Genomic DNA, 26,565 nt, shown 5'->3' on the forward strand with positions numbered 1-26,565 from the left:
ACACCCTCGCAGAAACTCATGAGTCACATATTCTGTTATTTAACAAATACTGAAAGTCTACGCAGCAGCAGACTAACACTCAGTCTAAACTGACGGCTGCTTTGTCACGAGCTGAAAACAGTGAAATGTTGTCACGTGTCTGCAGATCTGCGTCTATAGACAGAGCGACACATGACGCCTCAGCTGCCTCCTCTCTCCTGCTCGCTCTCTCTCCGCATCTCTGCCTCCATCAGGACACGGAGCTCCGCCTCGGATGCTGCTGGAACTGTTTATCTGATTACCAGATACACGAGCTGCGCTTCCTTAAAGCGACACCCTGGCCTTAATTAATTACACTGCCAGAGAGAAAGAGAAAGAAGGAGAAGAGGAGAGAGAGACGCCGAGGATGCAGTGCCCACCTCCTCCCTGCAGGATGCCGCGAGCCGCCGCTTCATCTCCTGCCTCGAGGTTATGAACTGTAATCTGACCCTGCACGCCAGCAGGAAGACCCCCTCCTCTTCCTCCTCCTCCCCCCTCCTCTCCATCCTGGGATACATCCACGATCAGTGTGTCACGCGGGTTTTTCTTCCGCTTTCTCTCTGCATCACGCTCAGCTGATGAAACTGGCAGCAAACGCGCGTCCCTACAGCCTGCACGGCATCTATGGAAGGCGTTTTTAGGTCCGCGTGTGAGCGTCCTCTCTGCTGTGCTGGCGGCCTTCCTGTGTTTCTGCACTCCTGTTTCGCCGCTGGTACTTTTCCGCTCGCACGCAGCAGATGAAACCCCGACTCCCTGCCTCTGCGCTTCCTCCCCGCGTGGGCTCTGAGACCTGCGTCAAGCGCGCCTCGTCCTCTCCGCGCCCCCGCCGTCGCCGTGCCGCTGATGCGGTGCGCCTGGGTGCTCGCTTTCTCCTCGTCCTGGCCGGTTCCTGATCCTCTGGGCCGGAGGGCCAGCCTCCTCCATCGGGGCAGGATGGTACGGTTTGTGAGCGCGCTGGGGCTCGTCATATTCAGCGTGGCGCTGCTCATCCTGTCTCTCATCAGCTATGTCTCCATCAAGAAGGACTTCCTGTTCAGCACCCCGAGATATGGACACAACGGCGGACCCAGGATGTACATGTTCCACGCGGGGTTTCGGTGAGTCCAGGCCAGGCTGTGGACCTGCAGGTTGTTTGGATCGCAGCAGCTGAGTGTTTGCTTTTTATTTTTGCATCAGTAGGAAACCGTTTTTTGGCGTTGGTCACACTCAGGCGAAGGCCTCTCTGCTGGGTGAGGCCTGCCTGCTTTTTCATTTTTACTCAAGCTCATTTCCATAATTTACACTCAAGAATGTCCAGAAGTATGTGGACACCACATTCCCGTAAATAGCCTACATTGTAAATGTAAACAATGTCCACGAATTTAAAGTTGAATTAATACACTTAAACATCTTTGAACCTTAACCTTCTCACTCATTTTTGTGTCCACACACTTGAGCTTTAAATGTTTCATTTCATTTTTTTCTGAGTAATGAATAACTGCAGTTTTTATGACTTCCTCTTTGGGTTCAGTAATTTAGTAAATCTGTGCAGTGGGTCTTAGTCAGAGGGGAAGCATTTAAAACAGTGTAACCAAGGAGGAAGTGCTAAAATCTGCTGTTCCTCCTACTTAAGTAACTGCTGACTTTGGAGTCAGTCTGCTTAAGGAGAGACTCCAGTCTTTTCGGTTTTGCTAAAGTAATAACTCCAGTAAGGACATTGTTAAAGACACGAGAAACAAAACTCTTATAATGACTCAGCAGTCTCAGAGAGTGTCCATGTTGTTGTTCAAAACTGTAGCTGTGTGTATTAATGTAAGGAATTCAAATTAAAGAAGATACTCTAACTCACCCGGGTGACCTTTACTTAGTTTTTGAAACATGTTGTACTTCTTAAGTCTAGCTTGTCTTGCACTTTTTTCTGGTTTAGACTTGAGATCCTGATTTACAGTGACGGAAAACCACAGTGTTAAAGCATACAGTTATACAACCCCAATTCCTCAAAAGTTGTGAATCTGTGTAAAGTGTAAATAAAAAAATAATAACATGATTTACAAATCTCATAAACACAAATCTAATCTAATGTTTAAACTGATCCAAGACTGGATAAGAAACATATTAGCTCATTTTGAATTTGATGGAAGGAACATGTCTCATGGTCATGCTTAACTCTGTAGCATCCCCACTACTTTTAACATTGGTCTGTAACTGTCTGGGAACTGACATTCCATATGTCAGTTCCCAGACAGTTACACAGTTACAGACCAATGTTAAAACATCCATCCATCCATCCATCCATCCATCCATCCATCCATCCATCCATCAGGTGACAGTATTCCAGACATATTTTTCTCCAGCCACAGTTTCTCCTGTGGATCCTGGGGTGCTCCCCGGCCAGACGCAAAATATAATCTCTCCAGAAGGTTTTAGGACTACCCTGGGTTTTCACCCCAGTGCCCAGGAGGCATCCTATTGAGATGCCATACCCACCTTAGCCAGTACCTTCTGACATGGAGCAGCCGCTGTACTTAAGATTCTTCTGGAAGTCTGAACCTCTTACCTTTCCGTCACCTGACTATAATATCCCAAGATACTTGAACTTCCTTGCAACTCCCTTGCTTGAGGCAACTTCTCAGTTTTGGGTTTTATAAACTGCTCTCACCTTTTCTGTTTTGTCTCTTATGTGATAAGATTAATGCCACTTATGTCTGACAGTCAGCACAGGAAACAGCTGACATATCTCCCTAAAGTTGAAAAAAACAAACAAAAACAAAACCCACATGAGATCCATAACGAATATATTTATATAACTGAAAAGAGAACATCTATCTCTATGTGAAAGAACAGGAGCATGACTTCCTCTCTCTTCTGTTAAATTTCCAGGAAGTCAAGGCTACAGTTTCTAGCACCTGTTTAACAAAAATAGCAGCATGCTCTTCCTCCAAAATCTAAAATTATTTTCACTACAGATGTTGCTACAGATTAAATTTATAGCCTCCCGTTTCCCCGTCTTCATTCTAAGGTCAACTAAACTAAGAAAAGTCGAAACGGGGTCCACAGGCCCACACAGCGTGGTACATCCTGTTTACTGCTAATGCTACGCCTGTACTTGCAAGTGCAGGTGCGACTTCTGTATCACCCCCTGATTAGGTGAAAACAGATGATGGTGGCAATTTGATCAAAACACTGCAGAGTTGGTTCAGCTTAACATTTTCTATCAAAGTGTCCGTTTGTTATTGATCAATTTGCAGTTAATACACCGTAGAATGACACTGACTGCTTCCTAACTCATCACTGGTGGAAGGCGTTTTTTCCCCCACTGAATAAGGAGACAGCTTTGTCCTAATAAACCGATCTAAATGTGGTACACGTCAGTGTGTTTTCCAGTCAGTGTGAGTGTGTGTCAGCCTGAAGAAAAACAGGGCATCTGTCACTTAATCCCACAGCTGTGAACTAGATCAGCACTTCTCACTCTCATTTAATTTTATAAGTTTTATTCTAATGAAGGAAGACGTACGTTTTGCTCTTATAAAAAAAACCCATTTGCATTCATCAGCCGCTTTATTACACCCAACAAACTACATGTTAATGCAAATATCTAAATCAGCCAGCTACATGTCAGCAATCCAGTGCATTTAGGCATGTAGACATAATCAAGATGACCTGCTGAAATCCAAACCAAGCATCAGAATGGTGAAGAAAGGTCATAAAGTGAATTTGAATGTGGCATGGTTTTTGTGTTGTCAGACAGGCTGGTCTGAGTATTTTAGAAAGTTCTGATCTGCTGGGATTTAACTGCACAACCATCTCTAGGGTCTGCAGAGAATGGTTTGAAAAAGAGAAAATATCCAGAGAGTGGCAGTTCTCTGGGTGAAAATACCTTGTTAATGCCAGCAGCAGAAGACAGGGTGTCACTCCTCTCAAATAATAAGAAGAATCTGAGGCTACAATTTGCACAGAATGTTAGAAAAACATTGACTTGTCTGATTAGTCTGGATTCTGTTGTGGTGTCTGGATGAAACGGTCAGAATTTAGTGTAAACAACGTGAAAATATGGATCCGACCTGTCTCTGATCAATGGTTCAGACTGATGGTGGTGATAGTAGTGGTGGAATAGTGTTGTGGATATTTTCTTGCCACACTTAGAGCCCCTCAGTATGTACTGATCATTATGTAAACGCCACAGGCCACCTGAGTATTGTTGTTTATCATGACCATCCCTTTATAAGTACAATGTACCATCTTCTGATGGCTGCTTCCAGCAGGATAACGCAAAATGTCACAAAGCTCATTTGTGCCGCAAAGAATTAAAGCAGTTCGGAAGGTAAAGGGGTGTCCAAACTACAATATCAAGGTGTACCTAATAAGGAGTGTATATTCCCAGTGTTTACGCAGGACTTCTGGCTAATATATGAACCAAAGACATCAGCGGGTTCATCATAAGTGGTTTATTTAGTCATCAGTCATTTAGACACACTCAGATTACAAAGTTCTCTCAGATTTGACCTCATCTGTCTCCAAATTCCAGGTTTTATACTAATTCTACACCAGTAATGTGTTCATTGTATAAAAGTGGCAAAATTGATGTAAATCCTCATACAAGCCAGTATTACAGCTACTGTCAGGTCTGTCTTTAAAACATTATTCCTCATAAAGACTGATTATAAACATTAAGGATTAGCTTGAGTTACATTTACTGCAGGAACTTACAGTCTAAATACAATGTAAAGTGCATTTCCACAACATTAATTCCATCAGTACAACAACATGTCATCAGTCATGTCACACTCGCTGCTCTGTAGCTTCCAAATTATCTCTCCTCCTCAGTGTTAGGCTGATCTTCCTACAGATGTTTCACATTCAGTAAGGGGGGTGGGGAGTATTTTGTGAGCCGCTGGAAAGTTTTTAAAGTGAAACATCTGTGCAGAAAGTAAAACATCCTAATAAATAAGCTGTCTCCCTACGGTGGCCCCTAGAGACAAAGCATGTACAAACTCCAAAACACTTACAAATTCCAAATAGCACACACAAACTCCAAAACACATGCAAAATCCAAAACATGTGCAAACTTCAAATCCAGGACGCTAGGGGCAGTGTTGAACTCGATTTGCAAAATAAACGGCAAGTTTGTTGCAAACACATAGGCTCTAGTCTCCCTCGCGCTTCCCAGGTTGCCTAGCAACCATGATACTAACAGCTGGAAACGTGTCATACAACTTTGTTTGACAGAAATGAAGGAGAACATTTTTTTCATTTGTTTGTTTGTTTCTACAAGAGCTTTGTGTGATTTGATAAGTATCTGAGGCTGAGACCACAGGACAGTAAAACATGATTTTTGGGCTTCATTTCTGTACTGAACAGTCATTTAAGATTAGCTAGTAAATAACAATTAGCTAATGTTGTTCATGAGACTAAAGTCATATCACTTTTGTAATGTAAATATAATATGGCCAATATTATGGTTATTATATTAATCATTATTAGCTATTACAGCAGTGAACATGAACTCTGTGTCAAATACTGAGCCTCAGTACAGATTCAAGTTGCAGTTATTTATATGTCTTATCACCTTAAATCTTCACTGCCAAATTTATTTGCCACTGAAGCAGAAGGATGGCATCTGAATAAAACCTCTCTTGACATGCCTAGATGACATTAAAGCTTGGTTGGCTCTAAACTTTTTAAATTTGAATGAAAACAAAACAGATTTGTTGGTGTTTGGACCCAGTGGCCCCTGTGAGTCCTCTTCTATTGATTTAGAACCCCTGGAAGTTTATTTTAAACCTGTTGTTACTGCCCTTGGTTTTAAGTTGGACCAGTCCATTTTTATCATTTAAGGCGACTGGCAAGAGTGAAATCTTTTCTTCCTAGGCAGCACTTTGAAACCGTGATCCATGCTTTTATTTCTTCCCCTGTGGACTACTGTAATGCACTTTATGTGGGGGTCAGTCAGTTGTTACTCTGACATCTGCAGCTGGTTCAAAATGTATATTGACAGTGCATATATAGATGTATCATATATAAGAGACAAATGTTGTTCCTTCAGTATGTTGGCATTACTAAATTTGGCTCAATGCTTACATACATGTGTAAAAAGAAAATGTAAAAGCTGTGATAACTGTTTCTGATAGAATGAAGAGTAGACTGATATATGAAATATTCCTTTGAGAAAATCAGACCATGTCATAACTGCTTTAAGTCATACAGAATAGATATCAGAGCCTTAAACAGGCTGAATTCTGCTAAATGGGTCAAACTGGGCAGAAAGTATACAAACACATAACATCCTTATAGAATATGATGTAACACTATAGATCAACTTACCTCAGAATATATAAAGCATATAAACAATTACAGCAATATGATGCAACAAACACAGCAGTGCTACTAATCCAAAATACTCAAAGCTTCATAGAACTGAAACAAACATTTATTTTTAGCTCCATTCTGCTGCTGATACAGACTTTAGGTTTCTGAACATTAAACTTGTTGCTGCCTTTCATAGTGTGTAACTTGAAGGCCCTGAGTACTTTCTCCCACACTGAAAACACTGGGAGGATACAATTATTTGAACATTACCTAATAAGAATGATTCAGGACAGACAATTAGTTATGTTAAACTTTCCTAGCAGTCCTTCAAAAACAGGGAACAGTCTGTCTATTCTCTCCATCTGTCAGCTGCTGCTGGCTCTTCCTCCTCCTCTTCCTCACACACTGTTGAGTTTGTCCTGGTGGATCATCAGGGGTGCAAAGCCTCACAGATGATGTGCAGCAGTGGGTCCCTCAGTCTGTCCTCACTCTGGACACTTGCAGGTGTCACACATAGAAATCAAATGTGTGATAAGCTGCAGGATTCAAACACAAGTGTAACTTATAAACACATGTTCATATTTTTATTACACAATCAGAGAGAAAGAAACAGAGAGAGAGTGCAGGACAGACAGACAGGTTAAAGTCTCAGGTGTATACACTGCTACAAAACAGTACAAAAGAAGGAGGATTTAGTGTTTGTGTCATTACGAGTGCTAAACAAGAACAGTGCCCAGATGGTACAGTGGACACATGTGTGACTCCTGTGATTAAAGCATCTTTCTTTCAGCTTAACGAGTGAACCGTCAGCTGACTGACATGACTGACTTTAATTATGCATAAAATCATCAGATTCTCTGTAAGATTAAAGTCAGCTATTGAACGGCGTATATTTTGAAGTAAAGGCTTTAAAACCAAGTTAGTACAAACTAGAGATGGACCGATCCGATATTACGTATCGGTATCGGTCCGATACTGACCTAAATTACTGGATCGGATATCGGAGAAAAATAAAAAATGTAATCCGATCCATTAAATATCACGAAAGCACCTCACAAAACTTGCAACACGCCGTAACTCACCTCAGAACGACGTTAGCACGTTGGAGCAGTATGCATCACGTGATAGAGCAGCTGTGGCATGCGGGACCTGGTCTGGATAGCATGTGGAGCTTCGCTAGCAACCTGGCATTTCATCTCCGACAAAGTTATCCCCGAGAGAAGTAAAGCAAGTGTGTAAGTCCATCTCTGAATGTTTGTAAAGCATTCCCACGTTAAGCTTAACGAGCGACTGCCTCTCGCTCTCCGGCTGCTACTTCAATCGTGAAACTGCTAATGATCAGCTGATCGGCTTTTCTGTTGTGAGTCCGTCTCTCTTGTTTGTTTTTGGTCCACTTTGCGCCAGAAAGAGCAAACCAGCGGCTGAACAACAGCAGCACGTTTAAGCTTGATAAGCTGTTGTTAGAATTTATTTAATATTACTTTCTACACCAGGATCTTTTTCTACGTAGCTGACGGCTGGTAACTGTGCAGGGGCGGATCTAGCAAAGTTTAGCCAGGGGGGCCGATAGGGCATTAACTGGGAAAAGGGGGCACAAAGACATACTTTTCTTTCTTATTCTCATTTAAAATGTCTAGCTTTTAATAAATAATTATCTGACACCCAAAGTTTTAATTTGATGTAAAATGAATAGAAGTCAATTACTGTATATAGTGACTATTAAGTCTAATATATATACCCTAGTAAGCTATAGTACATTTTCCTTTGGGAAGGTACCATCTGTGCAGTCTGCAATTTTGTTGAAGAAAGATGTTGAATCTATTTAATATTTCTTGAAAAATAATTGATTTCTGTGCATTTTTTTTCACACTGCATCAAATTAAGGTTGATTACGTTGATTAAGCATCATGAGGTGGAGCGTGAGGGGTGGTTCCCTATTTTTTATTTATTTATTTTTGTTGTTGCTGGGAGTTGGAACCCTATTAGTTAGGTTGCTTAATATTTACGCTAAGTACTCTTTAAAATACCAGAATAGGGAGGATGGTGTAGGTCTAAGTTTATTAGATTGATCAGTATTGCTGAACTATGAAATATTTTTTTTGTATACAGGTATAACAGAATAGCTTTAGTGTAGTTGTTGTTTTAAACTTGAGTATGAACTTGCAGACTTGCAAAATGCAGCAAGATATTTTAAAAAACAGTTTTGTTGATTAAAAAACACTATATCGGATTCATATCGGTATCGGCAGATATCCAAATTTATGATATCGGTATCGGTATCGGACATAAAAAAGTGGTATCGTGCCATCTCTAGTACAAACATCGCTAATGTCACATAACTTTCCCGACATGTTGCCAACAGTACTGTTTTAATGTTCTTCATTATAAAAACATTTGCGCTTAAATAAGTGACATAATATTCAGTACTTACTTCTGAAAGTTTACTCTTTGTCCGCTCCGCTTCCGCCGTTTTTTTTCCGGCAAAATTATCCACACCACCGCCGCGCTATGAAGTCTGGGATATGTTGGGCCATGAAGGCTACACCGACCCATCCTTAAAATTCAGGGGAATTAAGGACACATTTGAGGGCCGCATTTCGAGCAGCCTTTGAATTGGGACAGCCTTCGTCGTGTTGCTGTGACGTAATCGGCCTTAAAATGCGACCTTTAAGGCTGCAGACCCCAAATCCGGTCATTGGTACTTCCTGGCTTGTGTAGTTACTAGGTAGCAAAAGCTCAACACTGCTCCTAGCGTCCTGGAGCACTTCCGTTGTGTTTTGGGGTTTGCATGTGTTTTGTATTTTGTACGTGTTTTGTATTTTGTACGTGTTTTGGATTTTGCATGTTTTTTGTATTTTGTAAGTGTTTTGGAGCTTGCATGTGTTTTGGAGTTTGTAAGTGTTTTGGAGTTTGTAAGTGTTTTGGAGTTTGTACATGCTTTGTCTCTAGGGGCCACCGTAGGGTCTCCTGTATACAGTGCTTAACACATTCATTAAACCACCAACAAATGTAAAGTTTATACCACAGCTGCCCTAAATTGTCAGTAGTGGTAATTACCAAAAATCATTTTTATATTTCTGATACCATCAATACACCTGTGTGCACAAGCTGTTAATCAAAATTATATTTTTAATTCTAAAATATTATTATTGCTATCCCTGAAATTTCAAATGTACACCTAAAAATAGTAAAGCACATTATTATTATTTTATCAAGATTACAGTTTTACTTGATTACTTACTTCCTGAAAAGAAAAAAATGTTTTAGTGGTTGAATGTTATTTGTGATTAATTTGGAATTTTTCAGAGAGATCGGCCATAAAAAAAAAAAATTCAAATAATTTTTTTTAGTTTTAAACAAGTTTTTGAAATATCACACACACACACACACACACACACACACACACACACACACACACACACACACACACACACGCTTTGTCCAAATATTTATAGTGTTCTGTTTGAAAACTGCATTTGAAAGCACAATTTCCTTTTAGCATTAGTTGTGATGCAAAAGTACAGAAACTTTGCTCATAAAAAAGTGAAGTGAAAAAACCTGAGATTAACTTGGGGGATGTCCCCTTCCAGGTCATCTCTTTGTGCAGCTTTGCACAGCTTCCTGCATAGCTCCTTTCCATTTTTCACCATTCACTCGTCTTAGATTTGATGATTAGAGCTAAAACTCTACCTCCGACCCCATGAACACAAAGTGGTCCACACAGCCCAGACCTTGGAGGTGGCCAGGTGTGCTCAGTTTTCTAAACTGGATTCCCAGCAACTTTAGCGACTTATGTTTCATGTTTTGATTGGTTCCTTAAACTTTCCTTTCAGCCTGTTGTGTGGCAGGTCTCATCTGTAGACACTGGAGATGTGGTGTGGTTTGCTTCCAGTCAGTCACACTGGCACCACCTGGGCCCAGTCTAACAGTGCTATAAGCCCTCAGTGTGGTTCTCCTCCCTCAGCCACCTTTTGGATGTTGTTTGGTCTTTTATTTGATTTTCTACACTACACCATACACCATTTCTTTACTCAAGCAATCATTTATACCACTGATTGCATTGATTACACACACCAGTTCAAGTTCTTTCCTTGTTTCCTAAATTTGAAATAGTTTAATTGGCATTTGTGTGCATCCCCTTGTGAGATTTCACACCAATGCTGGAGAACTAGAGCCCATACAAGTAGCAAACAAAAACCTGGATGATATCGAGGACTACCACAACAGTGGCCTGGCCAGCAGTTGGTGTGGACCGGGGATGGCTGGTCAGCAGCTACTGATTGACAGACCTGATGGATAAAAATATAACTAAGAAAGAATGATAAAAAAGTCACCAAATATACAAGTGTGTGTGAAACAATGAACCACAGTCTAATGCACTTAAAAAGGTGTTGACATTTTTCTGTCCAGTCACGCAGCAGACAGTCATTTATCTTAGAATATGAACAGAAAACATCAGGAGCTGCTTTTCACAAAGACTGATGGCAGAAATCACCTGTGCTAAAAAAAAAAAAAAAAGGAAGAAGAAGCAGGTTTTAGTAGGGACAGTGCAGCTGAGCTCCACAGAAATCTGTAAATCTTTGCTGTCCGACATGTTGGGTCATGTGCGATGTTCAAACAGCGCAGGTCTGATGAGGGCTCTGTAGGCCGGCCGGCCGTCCTTGGCTGATTTGATTTACAACACGAGTGCCGCATTCATTTTCCTCCCGCCTGTAATAATTTTCCCCCTCGCTTGCTACCATCGCAGGCCAAGGTTACGCTCAGAGTGAGTTAGATGTGGAGCAGAGCAGCATTTTTAAAAGAAAGCAGTTTGTTAGTGGACAAGTTTCTTGTCATGTTGTTGCAGCGTGAGCCCTAATTTATCATCAGGAACTTGGTGATTGCTCTGATCACTGTGCAGCCATATTGGATGGAGAAGGTTTTAGTCCATGTCATGGACTTTCTGCCTGCCAATCAATATTACAATTCAAATGATATTAGTTATCTTTGCTGTTATATCTTAATCAGGAAGAAAATGTCACTAGTTTCTCATTGCTTTCTTTCTGAAGAGGAATGAAAGCAATGCCACAGCTTCTGAAAGTAAATCATGCTGATGAGCTGTTTTGTTAAGATATAAATAATCTCAAGGTTTCAAGCTATCTCTCAAATCACCTGCTTTGTATACAGTAACAAACATAGCTAGATGCAGGGAGCTATAGTTATGGAGCTTTTCTTTTTTTGCATAGTCTCTACATGTGATGTAATCTCAACCAAGAGCTATCTCACTCAAAACCACATGTACCACCAGCCTCTTAATTGTACTCGCTGAAACATCAGAGGGTTAAAAACATCTTTCAGACTCTTGTAACCGATCCATTTTGCCAATGCGGAAGTTTCTTAGAAAAAAAAATGTACCGCTGTTCTTGATTGAAAATGCCTGTTTTCACTTTCCCATTACAGTGAAAGTATTTTGTTTAAATCTGTGCTTTGTTGTGTGTGATGATTGGAGGTCTTCTTATTTTTGATACTGCTGTCACAGTTATAAATGTGCTGTTGAGCCATTTAGATGATTTGCGGTGAGTATTTGAAACGCACTATAGCCTCTGCATGCCTGGTCTCCAGCTCCAAAGTGGTGGGTGTCATTTGAAATGTCAATGAAGAACGAGTGAGTTATTTATCTTTTCTTTTTGTTTCACGCCCCTCCTGCAGTGAGAGGCCACCTCGCAAACCCGACCTGAGGTGAATAAAGAGTGCTGATGCTAAAAACGGAAGGATGCAGTGCAAGCCTTTCTTTTTTTATATCCGGGTTTATGTCAATCACATATGTATCAAATGGGTATATGTATGTCAGTCGACTGCTGTTAAAGCTTGACCTGCCAGCCTACTTACCATCTTTCAAGTCAAATCAAAATTAAGATCACGAATGCTCACTTGAGCCCTGTTAATGTTGTGGTGCTGAATTTGACATGGCATGAAGAAATGTACCATATATATATATATATATATATATATATATATATATATATATATATATATATATATATATATAAATTAGATGTATATTTGTATATTGTAACCTTACTCAGTTTAAGCAGAGGTTGCAAAATGATTCAGCATTTCATTGTAATCTGTGAGCATTATAATTTGAGCATACACAGCTAAATACATTCAAAAATAAGAAGTCTTACATACAAGCTTAGATCCTTTCCAACCTCCAGTTTGTAGAGCTTTAATGGTAAAAATTGTATTTCATGCTGATTCAGATTCAACTCCTAAACTGCAAAAAATGTCTGCAAAAATGTCAGATGCTACAGCAACGCCTGAGTTGCACAGACATAATAGAGGCCGAGCCACCAGTTCATTAGGGGAAAATGTGCATTCTCTAATTGGTGGCAAGTGACTAGGTGGCGGCAAAGAACTTCGTTATGATTGCTTTAGTTGCTAGCAGATTGTTGCCTGTAGTTTGCATGAAAGATGCCAACTTTTATAACTTTTATAACCTTTGGGGTTATGTCAGAAAGGGTATCTGGTTTTAAAGTCTAACAAAACAAATATGCAGAGCTACCTTGTGCTAATCTTGTGTTGCACTGTCTAGCTTCACTGCTGCTCAGAGAGTAGTTGGCAAGTGTTTGCAGACAGGTTGGTGTCTTCCATTCAAACTACAGGCAACCATCTGCTAGTGAAGAAAGCAGTCATAAGCTGTGTCCCAAAACGTAGGCTGCATCCTTCGGAGGCCACATTTGAAGGCCAATTACGTGACAGCCAGGCGACGAAGGCTGTCCCAATTCGTCGACTGCTTCAAATACGGCTCACAAATGCGTCCTTCATTTCCCCAAATTTGAAGGATGGGTCGGGTGTGTCCTTCGTGGCCCACCATATCCCAGAATAAATAGCACGGCTCAGCCAATTTCAGTTTCCAACAATGGCGGCTGCTACTAAGTTTTAATATTACTCTTATTGCTCTTTCTGGGTCACAAAATAAACTTTTAACATATTTTCAGACGAGAAAGTAGCCATGTAAACTTCAAATATCTGCTTGGTTTATCAAGACATCGCATATTTGCAAAAGTGCTCCGACATTTTCGGAGACGTCTTTTACCCACCCGCTTGATAGCTAGCCGGGGGGTTCAATGGTCACTCGAGCCGGCAAGAGCAGCGGACTCCCAGCTTCATCGTTTTCAGACCCTGCTGTCTTTCACTACTCAGGTTAAACATGATATATAAGTCACTCGGATAACTTAAAAATGTAATTTTTTTTGAAGGCTAGACCGTCCCATTTCACAGCCTCGCACTTCCGGCCTTCTCGGTCTTCGAAGGACCCGGCCCAGGCTGGGTCCTCCGAAGGATGCGGCCTACGTTTTGTGACACAGCTATAGACTTTCAAAAATCTCAAGCAAACTCCATGCCAACTGGTCAGGGAGTGCATATTTTTCCCTAGCAACCAGTCATTACTGGCTTGCCTGGTAGGACAGTCCAAGTTACCTCTGTTGCTTTCTGGACTGTCCTAATGCAGTCACCTGCACGAACCTGGTTCTTCATGGAGGATAAACATCAAGGACTTCAAACAGTATTTGATCAACTATTATTTGCCTATGTCATACTAGAGACCTAAAATCTTGACATTTTGAAGTTTAGTCTGTGGCAGGAAACTAGTCTTAATGACTCAGTTTTCCCAGACAGGGATTAAGCCTTGGAATAAAACTTTCCAGTGGAGACCTTCATTGAATTTTTGTTTTAGTCTAGGCTTAATTCACTATATACAAAATGTCGAGTTTTCATTGCAAAAACCCGGTGTATAGAAATTCTTTTAAAATACTTACCTGATGAATCTCTTTGTTGAGTCTAGGTTTTATTACAAATGTTCAGGACGATTATCATTACCGAGAAATTAAAGTTGGGCCTTCTTGCACTGCAAATAAAAATGTTCATCTTAACACGTTTGTTTTGTCATTGATGTGAATCAGTGTTTTAAAAGCATCCCAAACACAGACACAGTGAATGAAACTGTATTAGGCTGAACAGTCAATATTTCCTCAATGTCACTATGAATAACTTGTTAAGATGGACAGAGTTGATGCAACTGTTTGGCCTTATTGCTCATTTTTCCACAGAATCCCGAAGAGTCTATTCTTTGACTAAACCAGATTCGCATGCAGGAAAGAGACTGAAAGTCTGCATTTACATTGAGCTGAGTGTAAATGAATGAGCTGTTTTTCACTGCAGCTGATTTCCAAATGAACAGAATGATAGATATTTGCAAAATGGCTCTTTAAAGTCTTGCACATTTCAGTAAGTTTCTTTTGGAAGCATTTTAGCTTTGTGGAGAAAAAGACAAAATCTGATTTATGAATGGAGAGTTCCCATCTACAGTTCCTGTCTTATTTATATTTTCATGTAATAGTTTTAGCCATATTGTTTTTGTTACTTTTATTAAAACATCACTGTAAAGAAGTTGTGAAAAAACACCAGCTGACAATCAGACAGGTTTTTAAACAATTCAGCATTTTTGGTTCCAGGTATTTGCCCAACTAAATATCATTGAGTATTTGTGGCTGTAGCAAGAAAGGCTGGCATGCATGCTGCATGCACGAGGTGCGATCAAAAGATGCTTGGCCATATCAGTGCAGTCCTACTCATTAACTGGACTACTGGCCAGATTTGCATCCCTGCAACTTCATCTTTCTTAAACTTTCTTAAAAATGCAAATAAAAGTGGAATGACTAAAGTTTTGACACAGTGGAAGAAATCAAGTGCTTATTGTAGAAGGAGTCATGCTGACCTTGATGGAAAGATTGTTCAAATTTGATTTTTATTGACTACCTTAGAACTTTCTGATCACACCTCACATACTTTGTGCAAGAAGACATAACGACATAACAGTGCAAGAAGCTGCTTCTCTGGATGGGCTCCAACTCCACCGCTTTGGACTGCTGCTAGTGACTGTAATCCATGTTCTGCTCTGCAGCTTTGGTGAGCTCAGTGTAGTGGCATCAGCTCCTTACCTTTTATGGATCACTGGGCAACACTCTGTAGTTGGTGGTATTGGACACTCTCTCTCCAGAACAGAACAACATTTACAGTCGCCAGCTGCAGTTCAAGGCACTTGTCGGTGTCTGAATGGTGCTGAGGACCCACCAGAGCATAAAGCTGACCAGCATGCAAGTGTTAAATGCTATATGAAAAAAAAAACAAAACTCAAAACACTTGGGCACTCATACCAGTATAATATGCATGTTTGAAAAAAAAAAAGATTTCTTTAATAATTAGCTTATTCTTAAAAAACACGCCTGTTGACTTCATGTAAAGATATGCACAGGATGAATATTTCTGACACACTAAAAGTGTATTTAGTATATTTATTCTCAGACTGTTGCTGTACTATTGTGCAGTTTCTAGTTTTATTCAGAAGCCACTAAGCCACAGTTTTTACTACCAAATAAAAATGTGTTTATATCCTGGCTTGGTCAAAACCTGCCTGATTGCCTGACTTTTTGTTATTATGTCCATTTGATGATATTCAAAGCTGCTTAATGGTTTACCAAAAAGCTAAAATGCTTCATAAAATATTTCTAAGTGCAACTGCATGATTTACTTTTATTAAAAAGAGGACCAAGTTAATTGACATGTCTCTGCCTCCTCTGTGCAGCTCCCAGTTGGCGATGAAGTATTTGGATCCAGCTTTTACTTCTCTGACCAACGCTCTCAGCGAGGACCTGCAGAACTCATCTAAATGGAGGCACAACAGCACTGCTTTTAACCAGCAGAGGTAGAACACACACACACACACGCACACACACACACACGCACGCACGCACGCACGCACGCACGCACGCACGCACACACACACACACACACACACACACACAAAAACTGTCTCCTGCATTGGTTTCTGATGGTCTTGAAAGCTTAACATGCTTTTAGCACTCCCAACAGCAAGTGTTAGTTGTGAAAAAGTTTGCCACATTTTTTGTGTTAGTGAAAGCTTTGGGTAGCTGTTCAGAAACACTTCACTGAATCTGAGCCCAGTATCACTTCTGTTTACTGATTGTGGACCATTTTGAAACTCTTCTGGATTAGTGCAAGATATTTTTTGCTAAATGAAAGCATGAACTTAAAATTCATCTAGTAGATTTTTCTTTGTGGATAGGGCTGCTACTGACCTATATTCTACAATACAAAAACATACAAGTCCAAGCTATGTGTAGTCATAGCGAGTCACATTAAAGTCCAGAAGTTTGATGCTAATCTAAAGAAGTTTCAAGTCTGAAGTTAGAGCATCACTTAAGTCAGTTAAGTGTTTAGTCACATTTTAAAATACATCCTCCTGCTCTAAAACTGAAGGCACTTTTCTCAACAGACTCCTAACTGTTTAGTAGAGTTCGCTATCAGCCAATGAAGATACCTTAAACCTCTTAAGATTCTTTTTAATGGCCACCAGGGGGCAATACCTGTGGTTGCAAGAAAGATTTTTGATAAGAAGTCTCCGGGAAATTGGCCTTCTGACCTGACCTCAGTAAATAGTTTCTTGATGAGTTTATGGGCTTAGTCAAATAATAGTCTCAGATTTAGGTTACTCAAGGCAATCCTACAATCATATCTGCCTCTTGCTTCTCACATTTGGCTTCAAAAGACAAAGATGGTCATTATGAAAACACTCAGATAGAGCCATCGAAGCAGGACTTTGGAACTGTGGTTGACATCATGTAGCTACATCCATTTTTTATACTATCTATGGTTACCACCAATTATCAGACCCAAATCTATTTGTGTCAAAATAGAGTTCAATGTGCCCACACAAATACAAGATACAGGGTAAGAACTCTGGTGCCAGCAAAGTGGAGGGAGGAGAGCCTTTCTTCCTGAAGATCGACTACATATCAGCTTCCAGTCCTACTGCCATCACCTTGTCTTGTTTATTTATTTTTGTCCACCTGGAACAACTCCCAGCACACTTTCGCTGCACATGCTTTTGTAGTGTTCTACCTGACTGACTTTCTCTGTGTTGTCTGTTGTAGCTAAAAAAAATCTCAACAAGGCAATATATTTCCATCTTGCAGGAAGGAGATCTCTCAGTACATCGACATACCCCACAACTTCACGCTGACTCGAGACTCAGTCCGAATCGGTCAGCTGATGCATTATGACTACTCCAGCCACAAATACGTCTTCTCCATCAGCGACAACTTTCGCTCTCTCCTCCCGGAGGTCTCACCAATCCTCAACAAGCACTATAACGTATGTGCTGTGATTGGCAACAGCGGCATCCTCACTGGCTCACGCTGTGGTCCCCAGATTGAGAAATACGACTTTGTCTTCCGCTGCAATTTTGCGCCGACTGAGATCTTTAAAAAAGATGTTGGGCGTCGCACCAACATGACGACCTTTAACCCCAGTATCCTGGAGAAATACTATAACAACTTACTAACTGTGCAGGACAGAAATAACTTCTTCCTTAGCCTGAAGAAGCTAGATGGCGCCATTCTGTGGATCCCGGCGTTTTTCTTCCACACGTCGGCCACAGTGACGAGAACGTTGGTGGACTTTTTTGTGGAGCATAAAGGTCAGCTCAAGGTCCAGCTCGCCTGGCCTGGAAACATCATGAAATATGTCAACAAGTAAGAAAAAGCAGACTATTAAAGTACATTCAGGTGTTAAATCATTAATATCTAGTACGTCATCAGTCCACATCTCCACATGTGATCACTATGTCATTAGTAGCAGTAAAACATTTTATAACTCTACTCATTAAAAATAAAGATGTATACTTAATATAAATTTGGCTGATCTCCTCTTCAGTGTCTTCTCCATGTGCACCTCTGGACCTCTTCCAGATGAGGAATTTGCACTTATATTTGTATGTCTGTGACGTACACTGTATTGTCTTCATTGTGTTATAAAAACAAAAACTCTACAACTTTAGTTTCACATTAATGAAGACTTCAAAAAGCCAAGCCGGAAGAGGAACAGAGCTGCATAAGGAGGCAACCCTGATGGCCAAGACTGGCCAAATTAGGACTGGCCATCATTTCTGTGTGGAGTATCCTGAAGGGAATAAATGGTTAAGAAGATAGGGGGATGGTTTTAAGTCAGGAGTCTGTGTGGACAGATTTGTTTTTGAATATAACCCCCCAGTGGCCGTTAGATGAACTGCAGTTTTGGCCTTTTATTTTCTGAGGTTGTAGCTGAGTTTTTACAAATTTTGTTCTAGGGTACATATTTGTGTTCACAGTAATGAGGAAACATGTTCTTCAGTCCAACAACGCAATTTATTGATGACTTTAATAGTTTTTGGACAACAGTAGGGTTGTTGGCTGATAGATTAATTTCTGGATTTTGGTCTTTAATTGATTTGTTTGACAAGGAAATCTCCATCATCAACGTGAACATTAGGTTTACTAGATAACTTTTTTCTAAATATGTCTTGTCATTGTCATTGGTAATTATTTACCTTTTACCTATGATGATACTCACATTTCATAAGATTGTCAAAGTGACCTGTTGAAGTTCAAACTGAGCACCAGAATGTGGAAGAAAGGTGATTTATCTGATGCTGAACGTGGCATGGCTGTTGGTACCAGACGGGCTCTGAGATTTTGGAAACTGCTGATTTGTGATTTTTTTTCCAAACAACCATCTCTAGGGTTTCACATTATCGATAATGTTAGTAGATCAATATAGACTAAAATCTAAAGGAATGGTTCCAGTATGTTTTTGAATCTATGCCATGAAGGATTAAGGCAGTTCTGAAGGTAAAATGGGGTCCAACCCACTACTTGAATTAATCTCTGAGTTTATTGCATAGCTCATTAAGATTAACAGCTGATTAAATTCGGTGCTTTCTGCTTGTTAAAAATGGACATGCTCACAACTGGATTTCATTTCCGCCCGGTTAGCTTGGTCGTCCCTGTCTCTTAGCATTTAAAGGCTGTAGCTATTTGTGCTTTCTCTCTGTCTGTGTTTTTAAATGTCCCTCATCCACCTCAATCCTGTTTAAAGAAACTAGTAGAAACTGGCTGACACGTGGCTGTTTTGTATTGAGCTGTATTCTATATGTCAAAAGAGGAGATTTAGGCTCCAAAGCCGGATTATAAGGAAACAGCTATTTAGTGAAAGGTATGGCACACAGCTGTAACAGTGTGTGTGGAGAGAGGGGGATTTAAGTTGGGTTCTTAGTGTTGTAGTGGCAGAATAGGGCTGCCCGTACAGTAGTCTAATCTTTACCAATCCCATTAAGTCTACCTGCTCTGGAAGAATTACCACTTTTAAGCAGCTCAGACGGCTTTCAGCGCTGTAAGGACTCTTGAAGCCGCTTTTGTTTAGGCCAGTTTGGAGAGTTTCCCCCTTTGTGATTCTTCAGAGCAAAACTGCCACATTAAAGCTTCAGCAGATTATGTCCTATCAATAGAGTCCTATTTTCAGAATTTTTGGGAATGATTTCTAGAAAAAAGCAGACAAAAGTGGACAGGATGATATTCCTTTATCTCCGTTTACCAAAATTCAGGTTTTTGCCTAAACTGTTCAAAACAAGGGGGAAATAACTAGGAACAAAAGCAGGAAGTCGATGCTAAAAAGGATCAAAACACAGCAAAAATATTGCAAAAAAAGTACAAGGAACATGTCACAGATAAACTCAGTGGTTTGTTGCAAATCCTTGATTCTAATATTCTTTAATTCTAATAATCGCTTTGCATTTATTTGCCACTTAGTTATTAGGTCATAGCATTTTTCAAGTGTTTAATAGTAAAAGTGATATAATTCACTTTAAGAGTGAATAAATAAAGTTGTGAGTGCCTGAATTATTAATTTAATCTGTGACCAGTCTCTTGTCATTCATACTCCACAGCTACTGGAAAACCAAGCAGCTGTCGCCGAAGCGCCTGAGCACAGGCATTCTGATGTACACGCTGGCTTCTTCCATGTGTGACCAGATCCACCTGTACGGTTTCTGGCCCTTTGGCTGGGACCCGAACACAGGCAAAGAGCTCCCCTACCACTACTACGACAAGAAGGGCACCAAATTCACCACCAAGTGGCAGGAGTCCCACCAGCTGCCAGCCGAGTTTAAACTCCTCTACAAGATGCACACAGAAGGACTGCTGAAGCTCTCCCTCTCCCACTGTGCTTAGGGATAAAACTGTGGCAGGTACTGTGCTCCTTCAGGCTCCGATCCAGCACTTCCACTGGCCGGAATTACAGAAAGGGTGAGACAAGCAAAGTTGGGACTCCTGCCGTTTAGTCAAAGGCAACAGCTTGACTGTAAGGCTGAGTTGGTGCAGTGGAGATCAGTCTGAGATACCAGAGCAAAGGCTCGTAATCGTGTGCTCAAGATGAACTGTGACAGCTCAATAAACAAGCAGTGTGTTAATTTTCTACTGCTCATAAATCTACAGCTGAACAGCACTGCGTTTAGTTTCATTTTACCACAAAAAGGTGGACTGTCATACAAAAGCTGGTCTTCAGACGAGTGTCACAGTGCTGAATCATTTAATAGCTTTTTAATTGCAGTCGTGGTCTTTCACAGAACTAATGCAGACACATGCAACATAAAACTGCTCCATCCAGAAATGACAGCATGTAGGCCAATCAGATTCAAGCACATAGATCCAGGCATGGCAAAAAACATGATTTTGTGGCTGTTTTCAAAAATTGCAAAGTGCTGTCTTACGTTCGTTATATATTATAATAAACAGCCGTGTGGCGCTGGGGTTTGGTAAACCCTCAAACTCAGAGCTCTGACATTTTGGTTTTTTTTTTTCTTTGGTTTCTTTGCTGTTTTTGGTCTGAAAACAACAATGCTGGGATCATCCGCATGTCAGGGACCACACTGACAAAGTCTGGAGGTTGGATGTATGCAGGGTCCTGACAATATCCTAGATTTTATTTTTGCACATTAGAGTCATATTAAGAAAAGAAGATGAAGCTTGATGAAGATGATGATGAGATCAGAATACACAGTATTTTGCCTTTGACCAAGATACATTATCAGTCTACATATCTTTCTGTTTTCAAAACTTCTACAGTGCCACATACAAAGGAGAACAAAAGGAGGGACCAGGTTTGGCTTTCTTTGCTCCACCTGACAGCTCCAACATCATTATCAGTCTTTCCTTTTGCCATGTCTGCTGTTGTGCTATATATATATATATAAGAACGCTCAGTCTCTATATTTAGCACAGTGAAAGGATATAGTAGATCCTACAGTAGTGCAATCGGTGCCTGGAGAAGTCTCTTTTTTGTTTATTTAAGCAGCAGGCATGATATAGTATAAACGCCCTGTGCTACAAGCACTAAAGTATGAAAAAACTTATTGCATTTGCACTTCACTCTCCAAAAATGAAGTAGTATTTTACATATATTCACTTAACTCTATCTGAGTTTGTGTCCATCTGATGAATACAAATCAATTTTTCTTTCTCCTTTTAGTCTCATTAGCTCATTCCTTATTCCCGTTTCTACCCTGCTGTTTTTATTTGTTTGTTGCGTATGAGTGGTTTGATAACCTTTGATTTCTAAAGTGAACCTACTGCTAATGTTAGAGCTATAAACAGAGTAAACCGTGGAGTTAACGTCACTTTAAAAGATCTACTTTTAAAACAAATAACTATACGTTTCATAGGGATAGTAGGGCTGAGTGATTCTTTTGAATATCATTTAGGAAAAACAAGATAATTGGATTAAGTGTTGGAGATGGAGCCAAGACGATGAAAAGAGCTACTTTGGTCAATACAATTTCTGTAGAAGTAAATTATGACAAGGTTTAGGAAAGGCTAGAAGCTCTGAAAGGCAGGTTGGTACAAAGCAGAGTTTGCTTTGCAGTCAAAAGCAATTCAATTCTCTACAACTATTTAAAATATTTAAAATTATTTATTTATTTATTAAATTAAATAAATGCATGATTCTTGAATCAATAATCACATTAAATAATCACAATTACAAACAATCCCAAATCCCAGCTGATCTGTAAAGTTCAATCACAGACTGTATTTAAATGATGGAAATTGTGACGTCACAGTTGATTAGTGCGGCAAGGAAGCTAATTTACCATATTAACTTATTTTTTAAAAAAAACAACATAAATTCAGTATAACCTGAAACTACCAACTGAGCCAAGTCATAAGAAAAGTGTTCACTTCACATGGCAAGAAAGCCGAACTGCTGAAGTTGCCCCCGACTGGCTTTTAGAAATAATGTAGATTTAAGGTACTTCTGTATGGACCCAGAAGCTACATCCAGCTTTTTTAAATGCAGTTTAAGAGTCCAGCCCAGCTAGAAAGAAATAAAAAGACATTAATTTAAGGTGACTAATAAAAAGTTAATTTAAGATGCATCAGCAAAGCTTCTTCTTCTGCTTTTACATGGAAAATAGTTCCTATTATATTTTATTCAAGTCCTCTTTGATAGAAGTTGTGGCATTGTAGTGTAGTGCCTCCTGGATGACCACACGGGGCCTCGCCTTCTCCCTTTGATGATGAAATTTACATCACTTAAACCTTTTAGCTGCTTGTCTTTAGCATCGTGTTTTGGGCCGCGTACAATTCACCACTTTATGCCAGCAACAACGAGACTTTTTACAGACAATCAGATTGAGCCACGAAGACATTCAAGAGGGAATTAGCATTGTCAGCGCCATCGACACAATGTTAAAATTCTTGTTTGCTGTTTTGTAAAATGGGCTGTGTGGTGTTTAGATTTACCTTGTTACTCAGTAAAACAGTGAACCTGCCACAAGTGAATGGAAAGAGTTTAAAAATATAGTATAAGAATAAGATGTGTTTATATTTGTGTTTATTTATTAGTTTTTTTAAATCATGTCTAAATTTTATTTTGTGTAAAGGGACAACACTGGTAAATGTACAGGTTGTTCATTTTAGCAGGAAGACATGTGTTCCCTCTTCCATACTGTTTTTTTTTTTTTTTTAAAGAATGACGATGATGCAAGTCCAGATATTTGACTGACCACTGGTGGGTCCATTGAGACGCTGTTATTTTGAACCTTTACTGTTAGAAAATACTAGTAAGACAATGGAGAGAGCCTGAAGTGGTTTTAACCTCAACTTATGATCAAGAATCGGTAGATTAAAGGTCGTCACTGGCACGAGACTCTGTTGCTTATCTGTTGATGTAATTGTGGAGAGTTGAGACTTTAACATTGAAATAAGATAAAGTTATTATAAAGGGGTTTTTTGTGCTTACACAACAAAGTCTTTGTTTGTCGGCTTGTTCATTGGTTTTATAAAGTATAACAAGCACAAAGATAAGACAATTAAAATATCAATTTTCTTACTGTCATTAATCCCTGTTTGTAGTTGTTACAGAAATGTGCACATTTTTCACAATATATCCCAGGAGGCACTTTTCATTTCATGGGAAAAATCCACCATCGATGTAAAAGTTTTGGCACTCTTGGCTTTCCATACATATTTGCATCCACATACTCAGGTTTTTGTGAACAGGTACAGTTGGACAAACTTCTTTTATCATTACTTCCTTGAGTGTTTTGTGGTATGTTAATCTTTTTCTCTTTTTTTGCTGTTGCTTCTGTGTATGTGTGTTTACAAATCCATCAAATACTTTTTCATTTGTAGTTAATTAGAGATGATTTAAGACACCACATGCTACATGAGAGAAATTCCATCATAAGCATGTTTTGTTTTTAGGCACATCAAATATGAATTATAATTTTTTTTTACATGCTTTTTATCTCCAAGGGAGAGTTGTGTCTTTGTGGATTTTTAATTTTTAACATTTTTTGAGTTTTGCAAAAATGAGGGAAACTGGGACTAATTTTGTCATCTGCAGCTCAATTTTTGCTGGATTTCACTTATTTTTCCTTTTAGTGTCCTAAAATTTTATTCCAGAAAGATTAAATATGATGTTTTAGGGAATTAAAGACATAGAGATTGTCGTTGTGAAGGTTATGCTATTTTCTGACTTGAGCTGAGTTTTACAAGATGTTCTCATGTTTTATTTTTGTCTTTTTTCTTCTTTCTTTTGTCATCTTTTATTTTTGTAGTGTAAAATAATAGTAAAATATCAGGTAACAGCTTTTACAGAATGTATTTTTTCGCATTGTGAATGAAACTGATGCCGGCTCCATTCACGTCCATGTCTTCAGAGACCAATGGAGGAAGATTCGTGCAGGAATAACATAAACTAGAACCACTTTTAGATATCATAAACAATATGCTGTAGATTTAATAATAAGTTTAAGTCATCCAGTACTTGAAAGAAACTATATCTACTCTGTATTTATTTCATTATTTAGTCATTAAATGAATTAAATGATCAGTTTGACAATGTGAGTGGTGTCTTCTTCTCCTTTGTTTGTTAAAAAGATGAAAACATCTTTTTCCTTCCTTAGTCAGCACAAACTGAAATAATTCTAAAGCTGGAAGCTGCTGACTGTGGTGGGAAAAATAATCTCGGTTCAGAAAATGCTCAACGTTATCAGCAGTAAACACTGATTTGTCCACGTCGCACAGAGTAAAACCCGCTCAGTGACCTTTAATCTACACGAGGGAGGACACGGAGGTCCGTGTGCCATCACACGTCGACACGTCTAACGCTGATGTGACTGCACATCATTGCCTTCCAGTGAAATTTTTATAACTGTTATGCAAAACAGGGCAACAAATGGCGATGCAGTGGATAGCTTTGTTGCCTCCCAGCAGGAATATCCTGGGCCTGGGACTTTGGAAGTTCTTCATTCTGTCTGCTTCCCTCCACAGTTCGGAGATATCCATGCTAGGTTAATGGGTGATTCTAAATCTCTCTTTTAGCCCTGCACCAGACCGGCGACGTGTCCAGGGTCCATCGTTTGCCTTATGACAGCTTTGATAGGCTTCAGTCTCACTACTACTTTGAATCAGATGAGTGGAAGAAAGTGAATGAGTGGATGGATACAAAACCCTGCACCAACTTACCTCTGCTTAAACAGCAAAACTGCAACTCATTCCAGCAGCCCGTGTCTCTGATCCAGAGTTTTTACAATTTTATCATTTTGTTTTTGAAATTGTTTTTTTTTGTTGTTGTCGCTGTGTATCTACACAGAGTTTATGTGTCACATGCTTTATGTTTAACATAGAAGCCAAATAGAAATATCTGATATAATGAATATTTGAATATTTGAATATTAATGATAAAAAAGCGTATTCAGTCACTCATTGAGACATTGAGAAAGTCCACTTCACTCGGCCACTGTGAGTGCACTACCTGTCAAAGTGCAATCAAATCACTGATTAAAGCTTACTTAGACAATACTCTTTGTTTCTGGACTGTTTTCAAAGTGCACTGCGATGGTGACTGAACTGTGCACAAATCCTCGCCTTGTTCATGGGTACCTGAATAGTTTTGAAGCCTGCCGGTATCTCATACATCAGCCCAGGTCTGGAATAACTAAAAAGCCTCCTTTGACAGTCTGTCCCACAAAATGCATAAACAGTACAAGAAAACAAAAGATGCAAAAGCCTCATATTTAAGTGAATGTATGTATATATTTGAGGCTGTATGTTTACTTGTGACCCTGTGTGGATTACAGAAAAACCCAAATAAATTCCAAATTGTGCATCCAAATCTTGTTTTTTAAAATCATTGAAGATGTATGCTGTGCAATCATTTCACTCAGGCAAAAGACATGAGATTCATACTCAAAATGAGGTTAGGTGTACTTAAAGGATGGATCAAATTATAACATAGGGATTACCATAAAACATGACAAACATAAACATAAACACAATTACAATTACTGCGGGTTATAATGGCATGTTTATAAAAAATAGTAAAAAAACCCAAAACAACAACAACCTTGTTAAAACTATGGAAAACTATGAAACTATTTAGGCCAAACCGTTTGGTACTAGGCTGTAAATACGCTTTTAGATGATGTAAATTTGGACATTTTAATCTGGAGGTGTGTGGAGATTCACTCACTTTTTGATCACTGGATTTTCGGCTCTGGGGTTTCCTCTCGAAGAAGCCTGAGAAAAGTAAGTGCAGGCCCCACAAAGAAACTCAACTTTCAGCACAACTGCTTAATCACTGAATTCAGTCTGGCATGGACCATAAGGATAATGTAAAAGTGACAATGATTCAACCTGTTCGGACCAAGTAAAGTCATGACATCAGTGATTTGCAGCACACTTCTGAGTCCAGAGTTTTCTAAACTGAAGCCTCGTTCTCTCTTCCTTCAGCATAAAATTTCCAACTGAATTCTTAAAAAATTGTTTCAGATCCAGATGTTTGGGACCCTACTCTCTTTCAACCATCATCACATAATTCCTTTAT

The 26,565-nt window shown here is 39.6% G+C and overlaps 1 protein-coding gene across 2 annotated transcripts; it reads left to right on the forward strand.

Moving 5' to 3' along the window:
- The first annotated feature begins 149 nt into the window (after positions 1–149).
- st8sia3 (ST8 alpha-N-acetyl-neuraminide alpha-2,8-sialyltransferase 3) lies at positions 150–24,584 on the forward strand. 2 transcript variants are annotated; one of them, XM_085463100.1, is made up of 5 exons: positions 150–1,115; positions 11,992–12,021; positions 15,929–16,048; positions 17,340–17,897; positions 20,126–24,584. In XM_085463100.1, the coding sequence occupies exons 1-5, from the start codon at positions 862–864 to the stop codon at positions 20,406–20,408; spliced, it is 1,245 nt and encodes a 414-aa protein (XP_085319226.1). In that variant the 5' UTR covers positions 150–861; the 3' UTR covers positions 20,409–24,584. The 2 variants fall into 2 exon arrangements, with proteins under 2 accessions (XP_085319226.1, XP_085319227.1); XM_085463101.1 differs by lacking the exon at positions 11,992–12,021 and having other exon boundaries at positions 151–1,115.
- Positions 24,585–26,565: the final 1,981 nt, after the last annotated feature.

Source organism: Copadichromis virginalis, linkage group LG7 (genome assembly GCF_057382275.1).
Source record: "Copadichromis virginalis isolate Kocher_CV1m ecotype Utaka linkage group LG7, C_Virginalis_male_GT1.1, whole genome shotgun sequence".
NCBI lineage: Eukaryota > Metazoa > Chordata > Actinopteri > Cichliformes > Cichlidae > Copadichromis > Copadichromis virginalis.

What these genes read in the sequence shown, in the direction of transcription:
- st8sia3 (XM_085463100.1), top strand. Translation starts at nt 862, where the DNA reads ATGCGGTGCGCCTGGGTGCTCGCTTTCTCCTCGTCCTGGCCGGTTCCT. An exon ending in CCTCGCAAACCCGACCTGAG is followed by an intron (nt 12,022 to 15,928) that starts GTGAATAAAGAG and finishes TCCTCTGTGCAG; the next exon opens with CTCCCAGTTGGCGATGAAGT. An exon ending in ACTGCTTTTAACCAGCAGAG is followed by an intron (nt 16,049 to 17,339) that starts GTAGAACACACA and finishes TCCATCTTGCAG; the next exon opens with GAAGGAGATCTCTCAGTACA.